This window comes from Chlorella variabilis (genome assembly GCF_000147415.1).
Source record: "Chlorella variabilis unplaced genomic scaffold CHLNCscaffold_10, whole genome shotgun sequence".
NCBI classification, from domain to species: Eukaryota; Viridiplantae; Chlorophyta; class Trebouxiophyceae; order Chlorellales; family Chlorellaceae; genus Chlorella; species Chlorella variabilis.
In genome coordinates this window covers 1-13,971 of record NW_005435078.1, presented here as the reverse complement: position 1 = coordinate 13,971, position 13,971 = coordinate 1, and the positions used below count along the sequence as shown (strand labels likewise).

Sequence of the window (13,971 nt, the reverse complement as noted above, 5' to 3'; positions counted from 1 at the left end):
ACTGCTTGCACACCCTCTCCGCTTCTCCCCCTTTCACTGTTGTTGAACCAAGTAGATTCATGCTGCTTCCCGTTACTTCTAAACCAAGTAAATTACAGATGGATAGGGTCGCATGGGAACACAGTAAAGGAAGGAATGCGTGGCAGAGTAGAGCAAGGTCGGTGCGGCTGTGCCTGGCTGCGCATGGCGGGAAGTGCGGTTAGGCGTGTTCATTGCAGAGCTGTGCTATGTGCAGAGGGCTGAGGAGAAGAGGCAGGAGGGGAGAGGCAGGAGGGTTGAAGAGGCATGGTCACAAAGCTCTTCAGAACGGGGTCTTGCTAGATTCCGATGGCCGCCACTGAGGTCTGGCCGATGCCCCCAGCCAGATAAAATCGTGCATGCTTGGTCCCAAGGGGCAGGCGAGCGGTGCCGCCGCAGCAAGCCACTGTGGCTTGCCCGCGGCAGGCTGCTGATATTCCTGCTGCATAAATGTGGGTGCGCTGTCAAAAAGAGGGGGAGAGGGGCTGTGCAAAAGGCGTGTTGGGTCGGGCAGCGGCAACTGTCTGAACTGCTGCTACTGCTGAGCTGAGACTAGTGCTGTTTGCTGCGGGTGGTGCTATTGCTGCAGCTGCGGCTGCTGGCCCTGGATGCCGGATTGGATCTTCCAGCGCGGCACGCTGTCACTGGCGCTGTCATCGGTTGACCACGCCCGCACAGCAACAACCACGCTGCCGGCGCCGCCAGCGGGGCTGTTCCTACCGCTGCCGCCGGCGGATGCGGGGCCGCCAGACTTGACCGCAACAGCCGGGAGGCCCTTGCCAGCAATCAGGCTTGCAGGGCTGCTGCTGCTGCTGCGTGGCGCCAGGGCAGCAGCCTGGACGGCAGAGACGGCGCGAAGCTGGTGGCCTGCTGCCTTGCTAGCGGGCGGCAGAGCGGCAGCCAGTTTGGGCGCCGCCGACCGCCAGCGGCGCTCGAACTCGGCAGCCGCAGCGGCGGCATCAAAGGTTGGGCCTTGGCGCTGTGGGCGCTTGCGACTGCCAGCAGCCGCTGCAGGCTGGGAGCCAGGAGGAGGCGCGCCGCATGCTGCCTGCAGCATGGCGAGGAAGCCGCCGCCGCTGCTGCCCTGCTGCTCCAGAGCTGCCTGCTGCTCAGGCTTGGGGCCAGCCGAGTCCTCCAGCGTTGCTGAAGGCTGTGCAGCCTCCTCAGCCTCCTCCTGCTCCTCGGCAGCTCGCTGTGTGCCATCCTCTGACCACTGCACTGCGGCCGCTGCCTCGGCCTCAGCCGCCGCCGCCGCCAGCTCCTCGGCTGCCTCTGGTGGCAGTGGCATGGGCATGCCGGGCGGGAAGGGCGGCAGGGGGCCCTCGCAATAAGCCATGTGTGGGTGCGGCGGCATGGGCATGCCGGCTGGGGCGCCCGGGTGGCCGGGGGGCAGCGGGTAGGGGGCTGGGTGGTAGAAGGCTGGGTGGAAAGGAGGGAAGGGCCCTGAGGGCGGCACATCTTGCATGTCCATGCTCCCAAACTGCGGCACACACGGCAAGCCAGGGGACAGTGCAAATGAGGAGAGAGAACACTATGAGACAAATGAACAGCACTGATCCTGAGCAGCATGAGGGGGCGTGCTTGACGACACAGGCAGGCACAGCGAGCAGTGGGCACGCTTGCCCACACAGCTTGCCCACACACACACGACCCCCCTCCATGCCCACCTGCATGCCCTGAGGCGGCGCCATCACGGGCCAGTAGTATCCCACCGGCGGCGGCATCACAGCGCCGTCGGGCCCCACCCAGCCCGGCACAGGGTAGCCGCCCACCGGCAGCGGCAGCAGTGCGGCAGGGGGCGGCGAGCCTGCACACATAGGCAGACAGAGAAGTGACTATCAGGGCAAGCAGCAACCAATCAGGTTGGCGAACCTGCCAGGTGAGCTCACTGTGCACAGCTCGTGTTTGGCGTGCACAACACCATGCTGCAGCAAATGACCAGCCCACCTGCATCCGAGATTGGGGGCGTGACGGATGCACAGCGCCGAGCCTCAGCTCCCTCTGCCGCAGCGTGGCCTCCAGCTGCGGCCTCACTGGCGGCGGCGGTGGCAGGCTTGGCTGGCTCCTGTGTGGCGGCGGCAGGTGGCTCTGCAGCGGCGCCTGCGGGCGCCTCAGGTGCTGTTGCTGCTGGTGCAAGCTGCGGTTCCTGCGCTGCAACGGCAGGCGCAGTCGGTAGTGGTGTGCCAGCTGCGACCGCGGTGCCAGCCTGTGGCTTGGCAGCAGTGGCGGGCACAGGCCAGGACTTCGGCTGCTGCCCTTGGCTGTGGGGTGCCGGAACTGGTGCCAGCTGCTTTGCCTGCTGCTTGGGGGCAGGCGCAGCCTCAGGCTTTGCCGCCGTTGGCTTGCCCGTCTCTTTCTGTGTCTGGGCGGCAGCTGCTGCATAGCTAAAGGCTGGCGCAGCACCGTTGCCGGCAGCAGGCGCTGCTGCTGGCGGTGCAGCGGGCACGGGCTTGCCGCCTGCTGCTGCTGCCGGCAGCGCAGGAAAGCCATCTTGGTGCGCCAGTGAGACCTTGCTACCGGCTGCTGGCTGGGGAGCCGCCGTTGCTGCTCCTGCTGCCAGCTTTCCATTTGTCGGCGGCCCTGCTGCTGCTGCCGTCGAGCGCTGCTGTGAAGCAGCCCTAACGGGCGCTGCGGTGGGTGCCGTCGAAGCACTGCTAGAGCGTTCAGCCGCTACCTTGGGAGGTGGCCGCTCAGCGGCAGGCAGAGCGCTGCCGCTGCTGCTGCGTGCGGCCCGCACAGCGCTGCTGCCCTTGGCTGCGGCGGGCGCTGCGTGCAGGGTGCCATTGGCCTTGGGCGGAGCCTCGCCACGAGAGGCGCGGGAGGAGGGGCGGCTGCTGGCGGTGCGCCAGCCGTTCTCAAGCTCAACTGGCTCCCCCTCCTCCTCCTCCTCTGCTGCCGCATCCTCTGCTGCAAACAGAAAGTTTGTGAAGCTGCTGGTAGTGGCAGAGGGCCGCTGCGGGCTGCTGCCATAGCGGCTGCCACCAGCAGGCGGCGACAGCGCCCGCACTGGTGCCGCCTTGCCGTTTGCTGTGGGCTGCTGCTGCTGCGCGTGCGCTGCCTCAACAGGCTGTGCTGCTGCTGTGGCTGCGACGGCGGAAGCCACCTCGCCAGCATCTGCATCTGAGCTGGCTTCAGAGGCCGCAGCCGTCGCTGGCTTGCTGGAGGTGGCGTGCTTGCCAGGCGCCGCAACCTTGCCCTTGCCCTTGGCTTTTGCCTTCTTCTTGCCACCTGCAGCCGCCGCATGCTGCTGCGTGCTGCCGCCCTGCTGCTGCTGCTTGCCCTTCTGCGCCACCTGGGCCGCTTCCTGGTCCTGCGGGCGCACAAGGATGGCAGGGGAAGCAGGGGAAGATCAAGCGAGCACAGATTCACTATGGGCAGTGGCAGCAGGCACGCAAACACACAGGAGTGGCAGCAGACACTGGCTCTGCCCACCAGCACAAGACAGGCAGCGGGCCGCGGCAGCAGAGATCCACCCAGCCCGCACCTCCAGCTCCCGCTGCAGCCGCTCGGCATCGCGCTGCTTGGCCCGCAGATGAGCCTCAACCAGGCGCTTGGTCACCAGCGCCCCCAGCCCTGCCTCCAGGTTGTCGCCTGCACAGCATGCGGGGAATGGCAGGCATCCAGGTCGGCTGGCCACCTTCAGGACGGGCAAGGTGACCAGGCTGGACGCACAGATCTCGCCCTTCCATGCAGGGCGTGGTCTGGGGGCGAGAGGTACCGCAGTGCAGTACAGGTGGTGCGCACCAGCGGAGAACTCGGCCCGGTTGATGGTGTGGCTGCCGCACAGGAATGTCCCCTCGCTGACCTGGCTCAGCACGCTGCAAGGCGCAGCGGCACAGCGGTGCAGCATGCTTGAGTGGGGCACAGCCTGAACACGCCAGCGGCAGCAGCAACCCCTCCGCTCTTGACCGCTGTCGCACAACCTCAAGGCTGCCACAGCGAGCTGCAATCATGCCTGACACGTGCTCCTGGCAGAGGGTCGCACCTGACGAGGTTAGAGCCGGTGAAGGTGCTGCCGCCCGAGGCAGTGCCGGTGCAGAACTGGTGCAGCATCTTGCCGGCGGTGTGCAGCCGCCGCTGCTCCTTGCTCAGCCCCTCCAGCTGGCCGTCACGCTTGCGGTGCAGCAGCTGCGCCTCCAGCTGCACAGGCCAAAGGGATGCGATACACTGTCAGCGCAGAAGTCGCGCAGCAGGCTGAGTGCAGGGCTGCGGTAAGAAGCTCAAGCCAAGCGCCGCGTGCGGCTCGTTTGGCGCACCTGGCGTACAATGTGCTCGCTGTTGGGCTCGCTGCTCAGGTCCATCACCTCCCGCTTCTCCCCCTCACCCAGCCTGTCCCAGAACTCAGCCAGCTGCTTGGAGTCTGCAGGCGGCATGCGCAGCGGGCACGGAGGGAGTTGCAGGCCGCGAACAATCAAGACAGGCACTGCCACGCCCGGCAGCCGGCACGCTGGTGGAGTGCAGCGTGCCGGCTGACACTCAGCCGGTGCTGGTGAGCGGCACCAGGCGCCGCCCACCTGGCACGCCGCCGCTGCTGTGCGCGCCGCCGCGTGTGCCGCTGGCGCCCAGGTGGGAGCTGATGCAGCGGCGCTGGTTGATGGTTGACAAGAACTCTTTGCGGCAGCGAGGGCACTTGTGGAAATGAGGCGTCCGCGGCTCGGCCTGGCCGCCCGCGCCGGCATCGGACCGTGGGTAGGCATGGTAGCTGCTGCCGTAGCTGCGGCAGGGAGCAGAGATGGGGAAAGGAGCAGTTGGGTGCGGCGGAGGACGCACTGCAGCAGAGAGCAGAGGCAGGGACGTGTGTGCAGGCCGCATGCGCTTTGCTGGCCCGCGCACCTGGCTGACTGCAGGTGAGGCGTGCGGGTGGGGCCCACGCTGTACAGCAGCGGCTGCGTCTCCTCGCTGCTGCGGCTGTCGCTGAAGCCGCCGCTGCCGCCTCGGGACATGCTGAAGGCGTGGGTGGTGGACAGCATCCCACCGGGCACTCGCCGCTGCACGTAGAGCGGCGCCGACGCGGCGCTGCGCTCGCTGCCGCTGCCGCTGCCGCTACGAGGGGAGCTCTGCGGTAAGGCAGGCGCGGCAGCACAGCCATGGGGGCGGCGCCCAGTCAGCAGTCAATGGCGGCAGGGAGGGAAGGCAACAGGGAGCATACAGAGCAGTAGTGGCAATGAACACATGCGCAGGTCAGAAGGTGAGCAGTCACTCTCATCAGTGCAGAACACATGGGCCCATGGCCGCCGAATGAGAACTTTGCATGCGGTGCTACAAACAAGTGGCCACGCACCCCGGATCCATTGGAGTTCGAGAGCGCCGAAAAGGTATCTAGTGCTGCCGACTGGCGTGGCGGCATGGCTGTTATACTAGGCGCCGGCAGCGCCGCGTCGGCTGCCTGGCTGGTCGAGCGGCCACGGCGGCGCAGCCCGCTCTCCGGCGGCGAGTCTAGAAGGCTGTCCTCCTGGACACCAGCTGCCGCCTCCTCCCCCTCGCTGCTGCCCTCTGCTGTGCTGCTGGCGCTGCTGGGGCGTGAGTCCGGTGGCTGCGCAAAGCGGCCCAGCACCAGGCCGGGGCCGCCGGCGCCTGCCCCAGCAGTGCTCTTCTGCCGGCTGACGCGGCTGCTGCTAGTCTGTGTGCCCTGGCTGCGGCTGGCCAGCTCGCCGGCGGCGCTGTCGCTATTCAGGGCTGCCATAGGCATACCCGGCCGCGGCCCGAGCAGCGGGAAGCGGATGAACTCTTCGACGTCCAATGACATGCTGCCGCTGCCGCTGCGGGGGAAGCCTGGTGCGGCTGCGCTGTGGCTGCTAGCGGCCGCCGCGGCTCTAGAAGTTGGCCCTGCCGCCGCCAGCGCCTCCTCCCGCTTCACAACCTTGACCGCGGAGCACAGATGGGGGTAGACCTCGCTGCGCACCGCAAACAGCCCCGCCTCTGCCGGCGTCCTGCAGGCAGGCAGCAGCATCAGCAGCACTTGGTGTAGAGCTGGGGCCATGCTGAAAATGAGACAGTCCAATTGCGGCATTGAGGGCCGTGGTGCGGCAGGGCAGCATGGGCAACGAGGGCAAGCGGCGGCAAGCGGCGGTGGCGGCGGCGGCGCACCAGGTGTAGGAGCTGCCTGCGGGGATTGCGGGCGTCTCAAACACGTCCTCCTCGTCCCTCCCGATCCTGAAGCTCTGCGGCGGGCCGCTTCGCACGGTGATGAGGAGAGTCCCGCCCTGCTGCAGCACAAAGCTGGTGGGCTGGAACTGCTCCTCGCTGACCCTGATCTCCGCCTGCCGCCGCACAAGATTCATAGCGCCATCAGAGGGGGATTGCGCCGAGGGCGCCGGCCGAGCAATCGAAGTCGAACTGGCTGGGGACTGCGTGGCAGCGCGGCGGCTGGTTTGGCGGGTGCCAGGGGCCAGCAGGGGCCCGCTGCCGCGCGGATGGCAGGCCGATCGCGCAGCCAGCAGGGGCACTCCCGGTGCCCGCCCCAGCTCTCGCTGCCCCACCTTGCTGGGGCGACGATCCAGGCCCTCCAAGAACCGCCAAAAGTCGCTGTCGCTCAGGTCCTCCTGCCGCTCAAGCTTGCTGCTGATTGCCTCGAGCGCACTGCTCATAAACAGGCGGTCAGGGTCTGCACTAGCAGACTCGGGGTGGGAGAGCAGGGCAAATTGAGGGCGCAGAGGGCGCGCGGCCACCAAAAGTGATGCAATTGGAAAGGCGCGGTCAAACGGCAGCGCGGGGAGGTGGACCAGCATCCTTCGTTGCGCACCCTGCTACATGGCCAATCGAGCGCTAGCGGTTGCAGGGGGCATGTTTCCAGCAGGTTTACATGCATTCCATAACTCGAAAGCAAAGAGGAAGGCGCCATGGAGTGTGGTGGTGGTGTGCGGGAGGCGGCGCCGGCAAGTTCCACACGCGTGTCCGAAAACGAAAGCTGTTCTGTGCACAGTGTTATTCATCAGCACGCTTTCAAACTACTCTACACACCCATGAAGACATTGGTGCCGCCGCCAGCTCAATCACCCGCACCAGCACATCTGCTGGCAGCGCTGCGAGGACGCAGCTCGGGCTTTCTCTGCTCCGTTGAGCAAGCCCGGGCGCACTGCTGCCACTGCCGCCACCCGTCTTGGCACGTTGCCGCCCACCAGACCTGCTGCTGCTGGCGGGCGCAGTGCGGTGCGCCGCCAGCAGCAGGGTGCGTGTCACCGCCTTGAAGACAGCCAGCCAGTGGCAATGGGTGGAGCGGCTCCAGACGCCGCCTGCCGCAATGAAAATCAGCCTGCACAGCAGCATGGTGTGCACGCCAGTCAAGTATATAACTCCACTCAAATAAGAATGCCAGGCAGGCAGCGCAATGCTATCGCCAACCCTGCTTGAATGTTTTGGATCAAGTGGAGTGCCCTGCCAGCTACCACAAACATATTGCCAGCCACTGCCCTATCCACCCACCTCGACATGCCCGGTTCGTTGTAGCGAGATAAATCCGGCAGCACCTGCTGTACCTCCTCAATGCTATACTTTGTCGGACGGTAGCCAGCGCCCGCCAGGAGCTCCAACACCCGCATGGCATCCCACAGGCACTCGCGGTAATACTCCCACCCGCCGATCCGCCCACAGGCCAGATGCCTGATCTGCAGGAGCAGCGGTTAGAAACACATCTACAGTCGCTGCAGACACTGGCAAAGCAAGGGCAGGTGCAGCAAACATGTGTGCTGCTATGCCACAGTGCATTGCATGCGACGTGCTGCCACTCACCGCAGCATGCAGCGCTCGGTGCACAGGGCAGCTAAAGCTGGTCAGCCATCTCAGCTCAAGAGCGACACGGCTTGTGTCCACAGCTGGCAGCGGCGCGCACGCCAACAGCCCTGCCAACGCCTCTGTAGAAGAGCTCTGTAAGCGCTGCACCACCACTAACAGCGTCTCTGCATTGAGTGGTGCCCCCGCCCGGTGCAGCAGCGGTACAGAAACAGCAGCACCACGACGCATGGCAGCCCTCTCCAAAAGCGTGCAGCCGATGGAGTCAGTGAATGCCAGGTCAAAAGGCACCCGGCTTGCCAGCAGTGGCGGCAGGGTGGCGCCGGGAGCGGCGCCGTGGCTGGCTTCCATGAGGATGTCGTTGAGTCGCCAGTCGTCCCAAGGATGGGCTACAAGCGTGTGGCCATCTGGCCCAACCTCGAAGAGTGACTCCAGAATTGGGATGAAATGGAGGAGCAGCGCCATCAGGCCGCGCCGCGCCGCCCCTCCCACCACATTCATCGCCTGCAACTTGCAGCGCACCTGCAGCGGCGCCCCCGCCTGCCGCTGCTGCTCCAGGTGCTCGAAGCATGCGTTCCCCACCACATAGGATGAGAACATGAAATTCGCTTTCAGGGGGTCGGCGCCGTATCGCAGTAGCAGCTTGACCAGCTGGATGTTGGTCGCCGCCCGGGGATCTTGCAGGCTGTCAGAAAGCGGTAGGGCGCGGATGGGGTGCTGGTAGTGGGTGCCGGCATTCGGGTCGGCACCCAGCTCCAGCAGCTGCTGCAGCGCCTCCTGGTACACCATGCTGCGGGGGCAGCGAGCGAGTCAGGCGCCAAAGGTAAGGCAAGGGCAAGGCATGGCAGGGGCCGGCCAAGCATCTGGTGCACCGTGTGCCGCACACTGCCTGCGTGCACTGCAACCTTACCGGGCAGCCAGGATCAGCGGCGTGCAGCCTGCGCCGTCACGAAGCACTCGGTTGAGCTGGCGGGGGGTCAGCTGGATGCCTCGATCGATGAGGAAGAGCTTGAGGGCCAGCATGCTGTCCTCGCATTCCTCCAGCACAGCATCCAGGGGCACGCCTGCCGTGCAGAGCAGCAGCATTGCCTCCACGCAGCGGCCCATCACTGCTGCGTGAAACAGCGTCAGGGCGCCGGGGCCGCGAAGCGCCGCCGCTGCTTGGCTGCCGCCGCGCGCTTGCAGGAGATGGATCAGACTGGCCGGGTTATTGGACAGCACTGATCTCCACAACGAGTCGGCTGTCGTTTCGCTTGCAGATGCGGCTGCCTGGATGGCGGCGCGCGTCGCCACCATCTGCAGATACAACTGTCGCTGGCGGAGGTTGACGACGGGGTTCCCCTGCAGGGTCTGAAGACGCGGATGATCACGGGATGCGTTCTACATCCACAATCTGCGCCGCCACTGTTCAAATTTTGTAGCAAAAAGAAAGCAACATGCCACGTGTCCTCGTCGCTGCCGCTCTTCTCTGCTTAGGCTTGAACTGATTAAACCCTGCGCAGTGCAGTGCCTCCCGCCTGTCCCCTGATCCCCAGCCCCTGATTTGGCCCACACTCTTCAGTTCACAAGTAATGGTGACCACCGGTGAGGTGGAGGCCTTGCAATCACCCAAACATGCGCATCGGAGTCCGCTAGAGCCTTTGGACGTGCACGGAGCGCCCCATCGCACATGCGCCGCCCCGCAATGCCCTAGCCGCTGCCGTGCCTCCCCTGCAGGCGTTGCGACCCAGAAGGCGGTGCTGGGCGGCAACCGGGTGCAGGCCCGGTGCGCCGCCGCCCGGGCCAGCCGGCCTCGGGTCGTGGCATGCAGCGCCAGCAAGGGCTCGGTCAAGAAGGTGGTGCTGGCCTATAGCGGCGGCCTGGACACCTCCGTGATCCTCAAGTGGCTGCAGGACACGTACGATTGCGAGGTGAGCGTGGTTTTGCCCCCCGCCGCCGCCACCGGCGCTCCAGTGCAGCCGCCCTGCCGCTGCTGCCTGTACCCTCCCTATGCCGTGGCATGCACCCCCGGTTGATCGATCAAACCTTTGTCGGCGTGCGCAGGTGGTCACCTTCACCGCCGACCTGGGCCAGGTGAGCACACCCACTGCCAGGGGAGGAGGCAGCGCAGGAATGGCGCGCCAGCCATGATCGGTGCATCCGCTCAACGCCAGCTCCCTCTGGACACTCTTCCCACCCTACCAAACTAGGTGCACCCACCCCGCCCTTGCCGCCGCTCAGGGGGAGGAGCTGGAGCCTGCGCGGCAGAAGGCGGAGGCGGCGGGCGTCAAGGAGATCTACATTGACGACCTGCGGGAGGAGTTTGTGGGCGACTTTGTGTTCCCCATGTTCAGGTGCGTGTTATGTGCGTGCGCAGGACGCTGGGCAGGCTGGCACCTTGCTGTGCTGTGCTGCCAGCACCTCAGCTTCTTTCGCGCTGCGCACCTCATGCTTCTGACCTGCTGAGGCAGCCCGTACCGGCCCTGCCGTACCACAGGGCCAACTCGCTGTACGAGGGCACCTACCTGCTGGGCACCTCCATCGCCCGCCCGCTCATCGCCAAGCGCCAGATCGAGATCGCGCTGGAGGTGCGGCCTGGACAGGCTGGGAAGCCTGGTAACGGCTGGGAGGCTGGCGGGCCAGGGCTGCGCCAGAGGGCCGCTCGATGGTCCTGTGCTGTGCTGTGGCAGCGTGTGTTGGTGAGGTTGGCTGGACCACGCTGCTGCCCACCGCGCTGCTGGTTGGGGCTTACTGCAGGTGGGCGCCGATGCCGTGTCGCACGGTGCCACCGGCAAGGGCAACGACCAAGTGCGCTTTGAGCTGGGGTGAGGCGGCCCGCCGGCTGGGCAAGCAGCAGCAGCAACATGTGGCGTGAAAGACAGCAAGAGGCTGCTGCGGTGCAGCAGTAGGGCCGCCTGTGGCGCTCCATCGCGCCTGCACGGCCGGGCATGCTATACACACACGGCATCTGGGGCATGCCTGGGGGCATCCCTGCCGCTGCTCCTCCGGCTGCCCGCACACCTCCCCTCGCCTTGCACCCTGCAGCTACTACGGCCTGAAGCCTGACATCAAGGTCATTGCCCCGTGGCGCGAGTGGGACCTCAACTCCCGCACCAAGCTCATCGCCTACGCTGAGCAGCACGGCATTGCGGTGGGTGCGCTGGTGGCATGTGGGTGGTGGTGGTGGTGGTGGCGCGTGGTTGCTTGTGGCTGGGCCAGGGATGCGGTACAGCTACTATGTGGGGAGGACGCGGGCCGCGGGGCAGGTTGATGACGGAGCAGTTGGGAGTTCCGTGGCGCCGCAGCTGGCGCTGACCCGCCCCTGCCTGCTCATCACCGTCTTGCAGGTGCCCGCCGGCAAGCGCAACGAGCCCCCCTTCTCGATGGACGCCAACCTGCTGCACATCTCGTATGAGGGGTGAGCTGGCGCCAGCCGCCCGTACAGCTGGCACGTCTGCCTGTGGGCCCACTTCTCCGGGCACCGCCCATTCCTGAATCCCCAGCCCCAAGCCTCGCTTGTGATCCGCCGTGTCAGTTCAGCCTCCGCCTCCCGTTGCTTCAGCCCAGGCCCCTCCCCGCCCCTGCCTGCAGCAATGCGCTGGAGGATCCCTGGATCGAGCCCAGCGAGACGATGTTCACCCGCTCAGTCAGCCCTGAGCAGGTGCGCGCCCCTGCCCCTGGGTGTTGCCTTCCTTGCAGCTGCCTCGCGGGCTGCTGCCAGGCGTGGCCACTGGCCGGGGTGCTACTCACCCGAGGCATCACTTTCAGACGATGGGCTGCCCCAAGGCTCGATGCCTTCCTCTGTCGACCCCCGCCCGCCTCCCCCTCCCTGTCCCCCGCTGCCCAGGCCCCAGACAAGCCCACCTACATCGAGATTGAGTTTGAGAAGGGCGACCCGGTGGCCATCAACGGCACCCGCATGTCCCCCGCCACAATCCTGACAGAGCTCAACCGCCTGGGCGGCGAGAATGGTGGGCGGGGAAACGTCGGGCGGGGCTGGGGCGCCGTGGCTCCTCTCCTCTCCTCTCCCTCTCTGTCCTTCACCTCTCCCACCCTCCCTCCAACACCCACGCTTGCATCCGCCCGTCCCCTGCGCCGCAGGCATCGGGCGCGTGGACATTGTGGAGTCGCGCTTCGTGGGCATGAAGTCGCGGGGCGTGTACGAGACGCCCGGCGGCACCATCCTGCTGGGCGCGCGGCGCGCCATGGAGTCAATCTGCCTGGACCGCGGCGAGGCGCACCTCAAGGTGGGATTGGGCGGGCTGGTAGCGGGGGCGCTGTGTGGGTGTGAGTGGTAACAGAGCGGCGGGGCTGCTGCCGCCAAGGATCATCGGCATCTACGGCCTTCTCCACTTGCTGATTCCCGCACCACCCGCCCGCCAGAAAGGTCCTACTAGTGCTCCAGCAGCAGTCCATGCTCCTTTCCCTTACGCCTTGTAATGCCTGTGCCGCACCCATGTACCGCAGGATGACCTCATGCCCAAGTACGCGGAGCTGGTGTACAACGGCTTCTGGTTCTCCCCCGAGCGCCTCGCGCTGCAGGACGCCATCGACCGCACGCAGCAGTTTGTGGCGGGCACGGTGCGGGTGAAGCTGTACAAGGTGGGTGGCGCTGCGGTGGGAGGCGGGGTGGAGGCTGTGCGTACTTGTGTGCGTGTGTGGTGGTGGGAGCTGGGGTGGAGGCTGTGCGTGTTTGTTTGTGGCAGTCGTGTGTGCTCTGGTTGGGCAGCACACGACACAGCCTACGCGAGCTGGCCCGTCAACCACAACGTCTCAGCTCCGTCGACGCCTGACCCAGCCGCCGACTGCTGCCGCTGCTGCAGGGCAACGTGGTGGTTGTGGGGCGCAAGAGCCCCTACAGCCTGTACGACGACAAGATCAGCAGCTTTGAGGATGATGGCGGCGCGTACGACCAGAAGGACGCGGCCGGCTTCATCAAGCTGCAGGTGAGGGTGGTGCTGCTGCGCCTGACGCGCCGCCTGCTGCCACCCCAGCCCGGCGGTGCTCTGCGCAATCGAGCTGACGGACGCGGCTCTGGGGAGGGCGGGACATGTTTGTGGGAGCGAGGGCAGACACCTGGCCCATTGCCTGCCCTACTCACCCACACCCTTCGGCCTGGCCGTGCCCCGCTGCAGGCGCTGCGCCTGCGCACCCTGGCGAAAAACCGCGGCCACAAGTGGAACAAGGAGTTGTTCTGAGTGGGCAGAGACAAGCGTGAGCCCCGGCTAGCTGCGGGGCAGAGTCCCGCCACGGGGCGACAGCGGTAGCTGCGCTGCCGGTCCAGCCGCGGCTGCGGCGGAAGCGGCGCCGGCCTGGCCATTGCCAGCGGCACTTGCTGGGGCTGGGGCTGGACTGCTGATGCGCCAGCCAACCCAACGATTATTAGTGGCGCCCTGCTTCTCCTCCTTTTCCTGTTTCCGTGAGTGCTGTTCTTTTTGTTGACCGCATGCATGCGTTGATCCTCTGCCCTGCTATCTCTCATATCCATCCCATCCGCATTGTGTGTCTCCTGCCCTGCATTCATGCAACACCGCAAACTGTGACTGTTCAGCAAGGCCCGCTCCTGAGGCAGCCGCACATAGGCTGCTGCTGCTGGTTTTGTGCCGGCTGGCTGCGCCGTGGCAGGCTGCAAGCACCGGCGGCACAGAAGGTGGAAGAAGGTGCCTGGAAGCAAATGCGTCTCCCCCGCCGCCGTTACCATCCGCTAGGGCACCAGCGCTCAGGCCTCGCGAGGAATGGTGGACAGTGTCACAACAGAAATGGAAATGCGGCATTGACTGAGATCTGGGGGGCAAGCGGCCTCACTTGACGCCGCCCACCCGCAGCAGCTGCACCTCAAACAGCAGCGGCTCGCCCGCGTGGTTGGCCAGCTGCCGCTGCGTCGCAAAGGTGGGCATCTACAGGCGGAGGGCAGGCCGGCGTTTTTTAGGGTTTTTAGGGTTTTTTTAGGGTTTAGGGTTTTTTTAGGGTTTAGGGTTTCCAGGGTTTTTTTAGGGTTTAGGGTTTAGGGTTTAGGGTTTAGGGTTTAGGGTTTAGGGTTTAGGGTTTAGGGTTTAGGGTTTAGGGTTTAGGGTTTAGGGTTTAGGGTTTAGGGTTTAGGGTTTAGGGTTTAGGGTTTAGGGTTTAGGGTTTAGGGTTTAGGGTTTAGGGTTTAGGGTTTAGGGTTTAGGGTTTAGGGTTTAGGGTTTAGGGTTTAGGGTTTAGGGTTTAGGGTTTAGGGTTTAGGGTTTAGGGTTTAGGGTTTAG

At 65.6% G+C, this 13,971-nt stretch overlaps 3 protein-coding genes across 3 annotated transcripts; 1 reads left to right on the top strand and 2 right to left on the bottom strand.

The window, feature by feature from the left end:
- Positions 1-76: 76 nt before the first annotated feature.
- On the bottom strand, positions 77-9,088 carry CHLNCDRAFT_57806 (hypothetical protein). Its single transcript, XM_005847469.1, has 17 exons — positions 8,657-9,088; positions 7,747-8,536; positions 7,441-7,622; positions 7,137-7,270; positions 6,498-6,622; positions 6,106-6,278; positions 5,300-5,948; positions 4,852-5,075; positions 4,533-4,732; positions 4,275-4,378; positions 4,004-4,158; positions 3,763-3,836; positions 3,503-3,609; positions 2,693-3,328; positions 1,966-2,083; positions 1,686-1,825; positions 77-1,498 (listed from the first exon to the last, which is right to left on the bottom strand). The coding sequence occupies exons 1-17, from the start codon at positions 9,040-9,042 to the stop codon at positions 596-598; spliced, it is 5,100 nt and encodes a 1,699-aa protein (XP_005847531.1). The 5' UTR covers positions 9,043-9,088; the 3' UTR covers positions 77-595.
- Positions 9,089-9,317: 229 nt separating this feature from the next.
- CHLNCDRAFT_52216 (hypothetical protein) lies at positions 9,318-12,923 on the top strand (the record flags this gene model as incomplete). Its single annotated transcript, XM_005847641.1, has 14 exons — positions 9,318-9,330; positions 9,463-9,656; positions 9,790-9,819; positions 9,967-10,079; positions 10,223-10,313; positions 10,483-10,550; positions 10,771-10,876; positions 11,073-11,143; positions 11,317-11,386; positions 11,573-11,696; positions 11,827-11,972; positions 12,193-12,327; positions 12,549-12,671; positions 12,861-12,923. 14 exons carry the CDS (start codon positions 9,318-9,320, stop codon positions 12,921-12,923), a joined length of 1,347 nt encoding a protein of 448 aa, XP_005847703.1.
- Positions 12,924-13,272: 349 nt separating this feature from the next.
- CHLNCDRAFT_133710 (hypothetical protein) lies at positions 13,273-13,622 on the bottom strand (the record flags this gene model as incomplete). The annotated part of the gene is made up of 2 exons (XM_005847468.1): positions 13,273-13,351; positions 13,531-13,622. 2 exons carry the CDS (start codon positions 13,620-13,622, stop codon positions 13,273-13,275), a joined length of 171 nt encoding a protein of 56 aa, XP_005847530.1.
- Between the last annotated feature and the right edge of the window lie 349 nt (positions 13,623-13,971).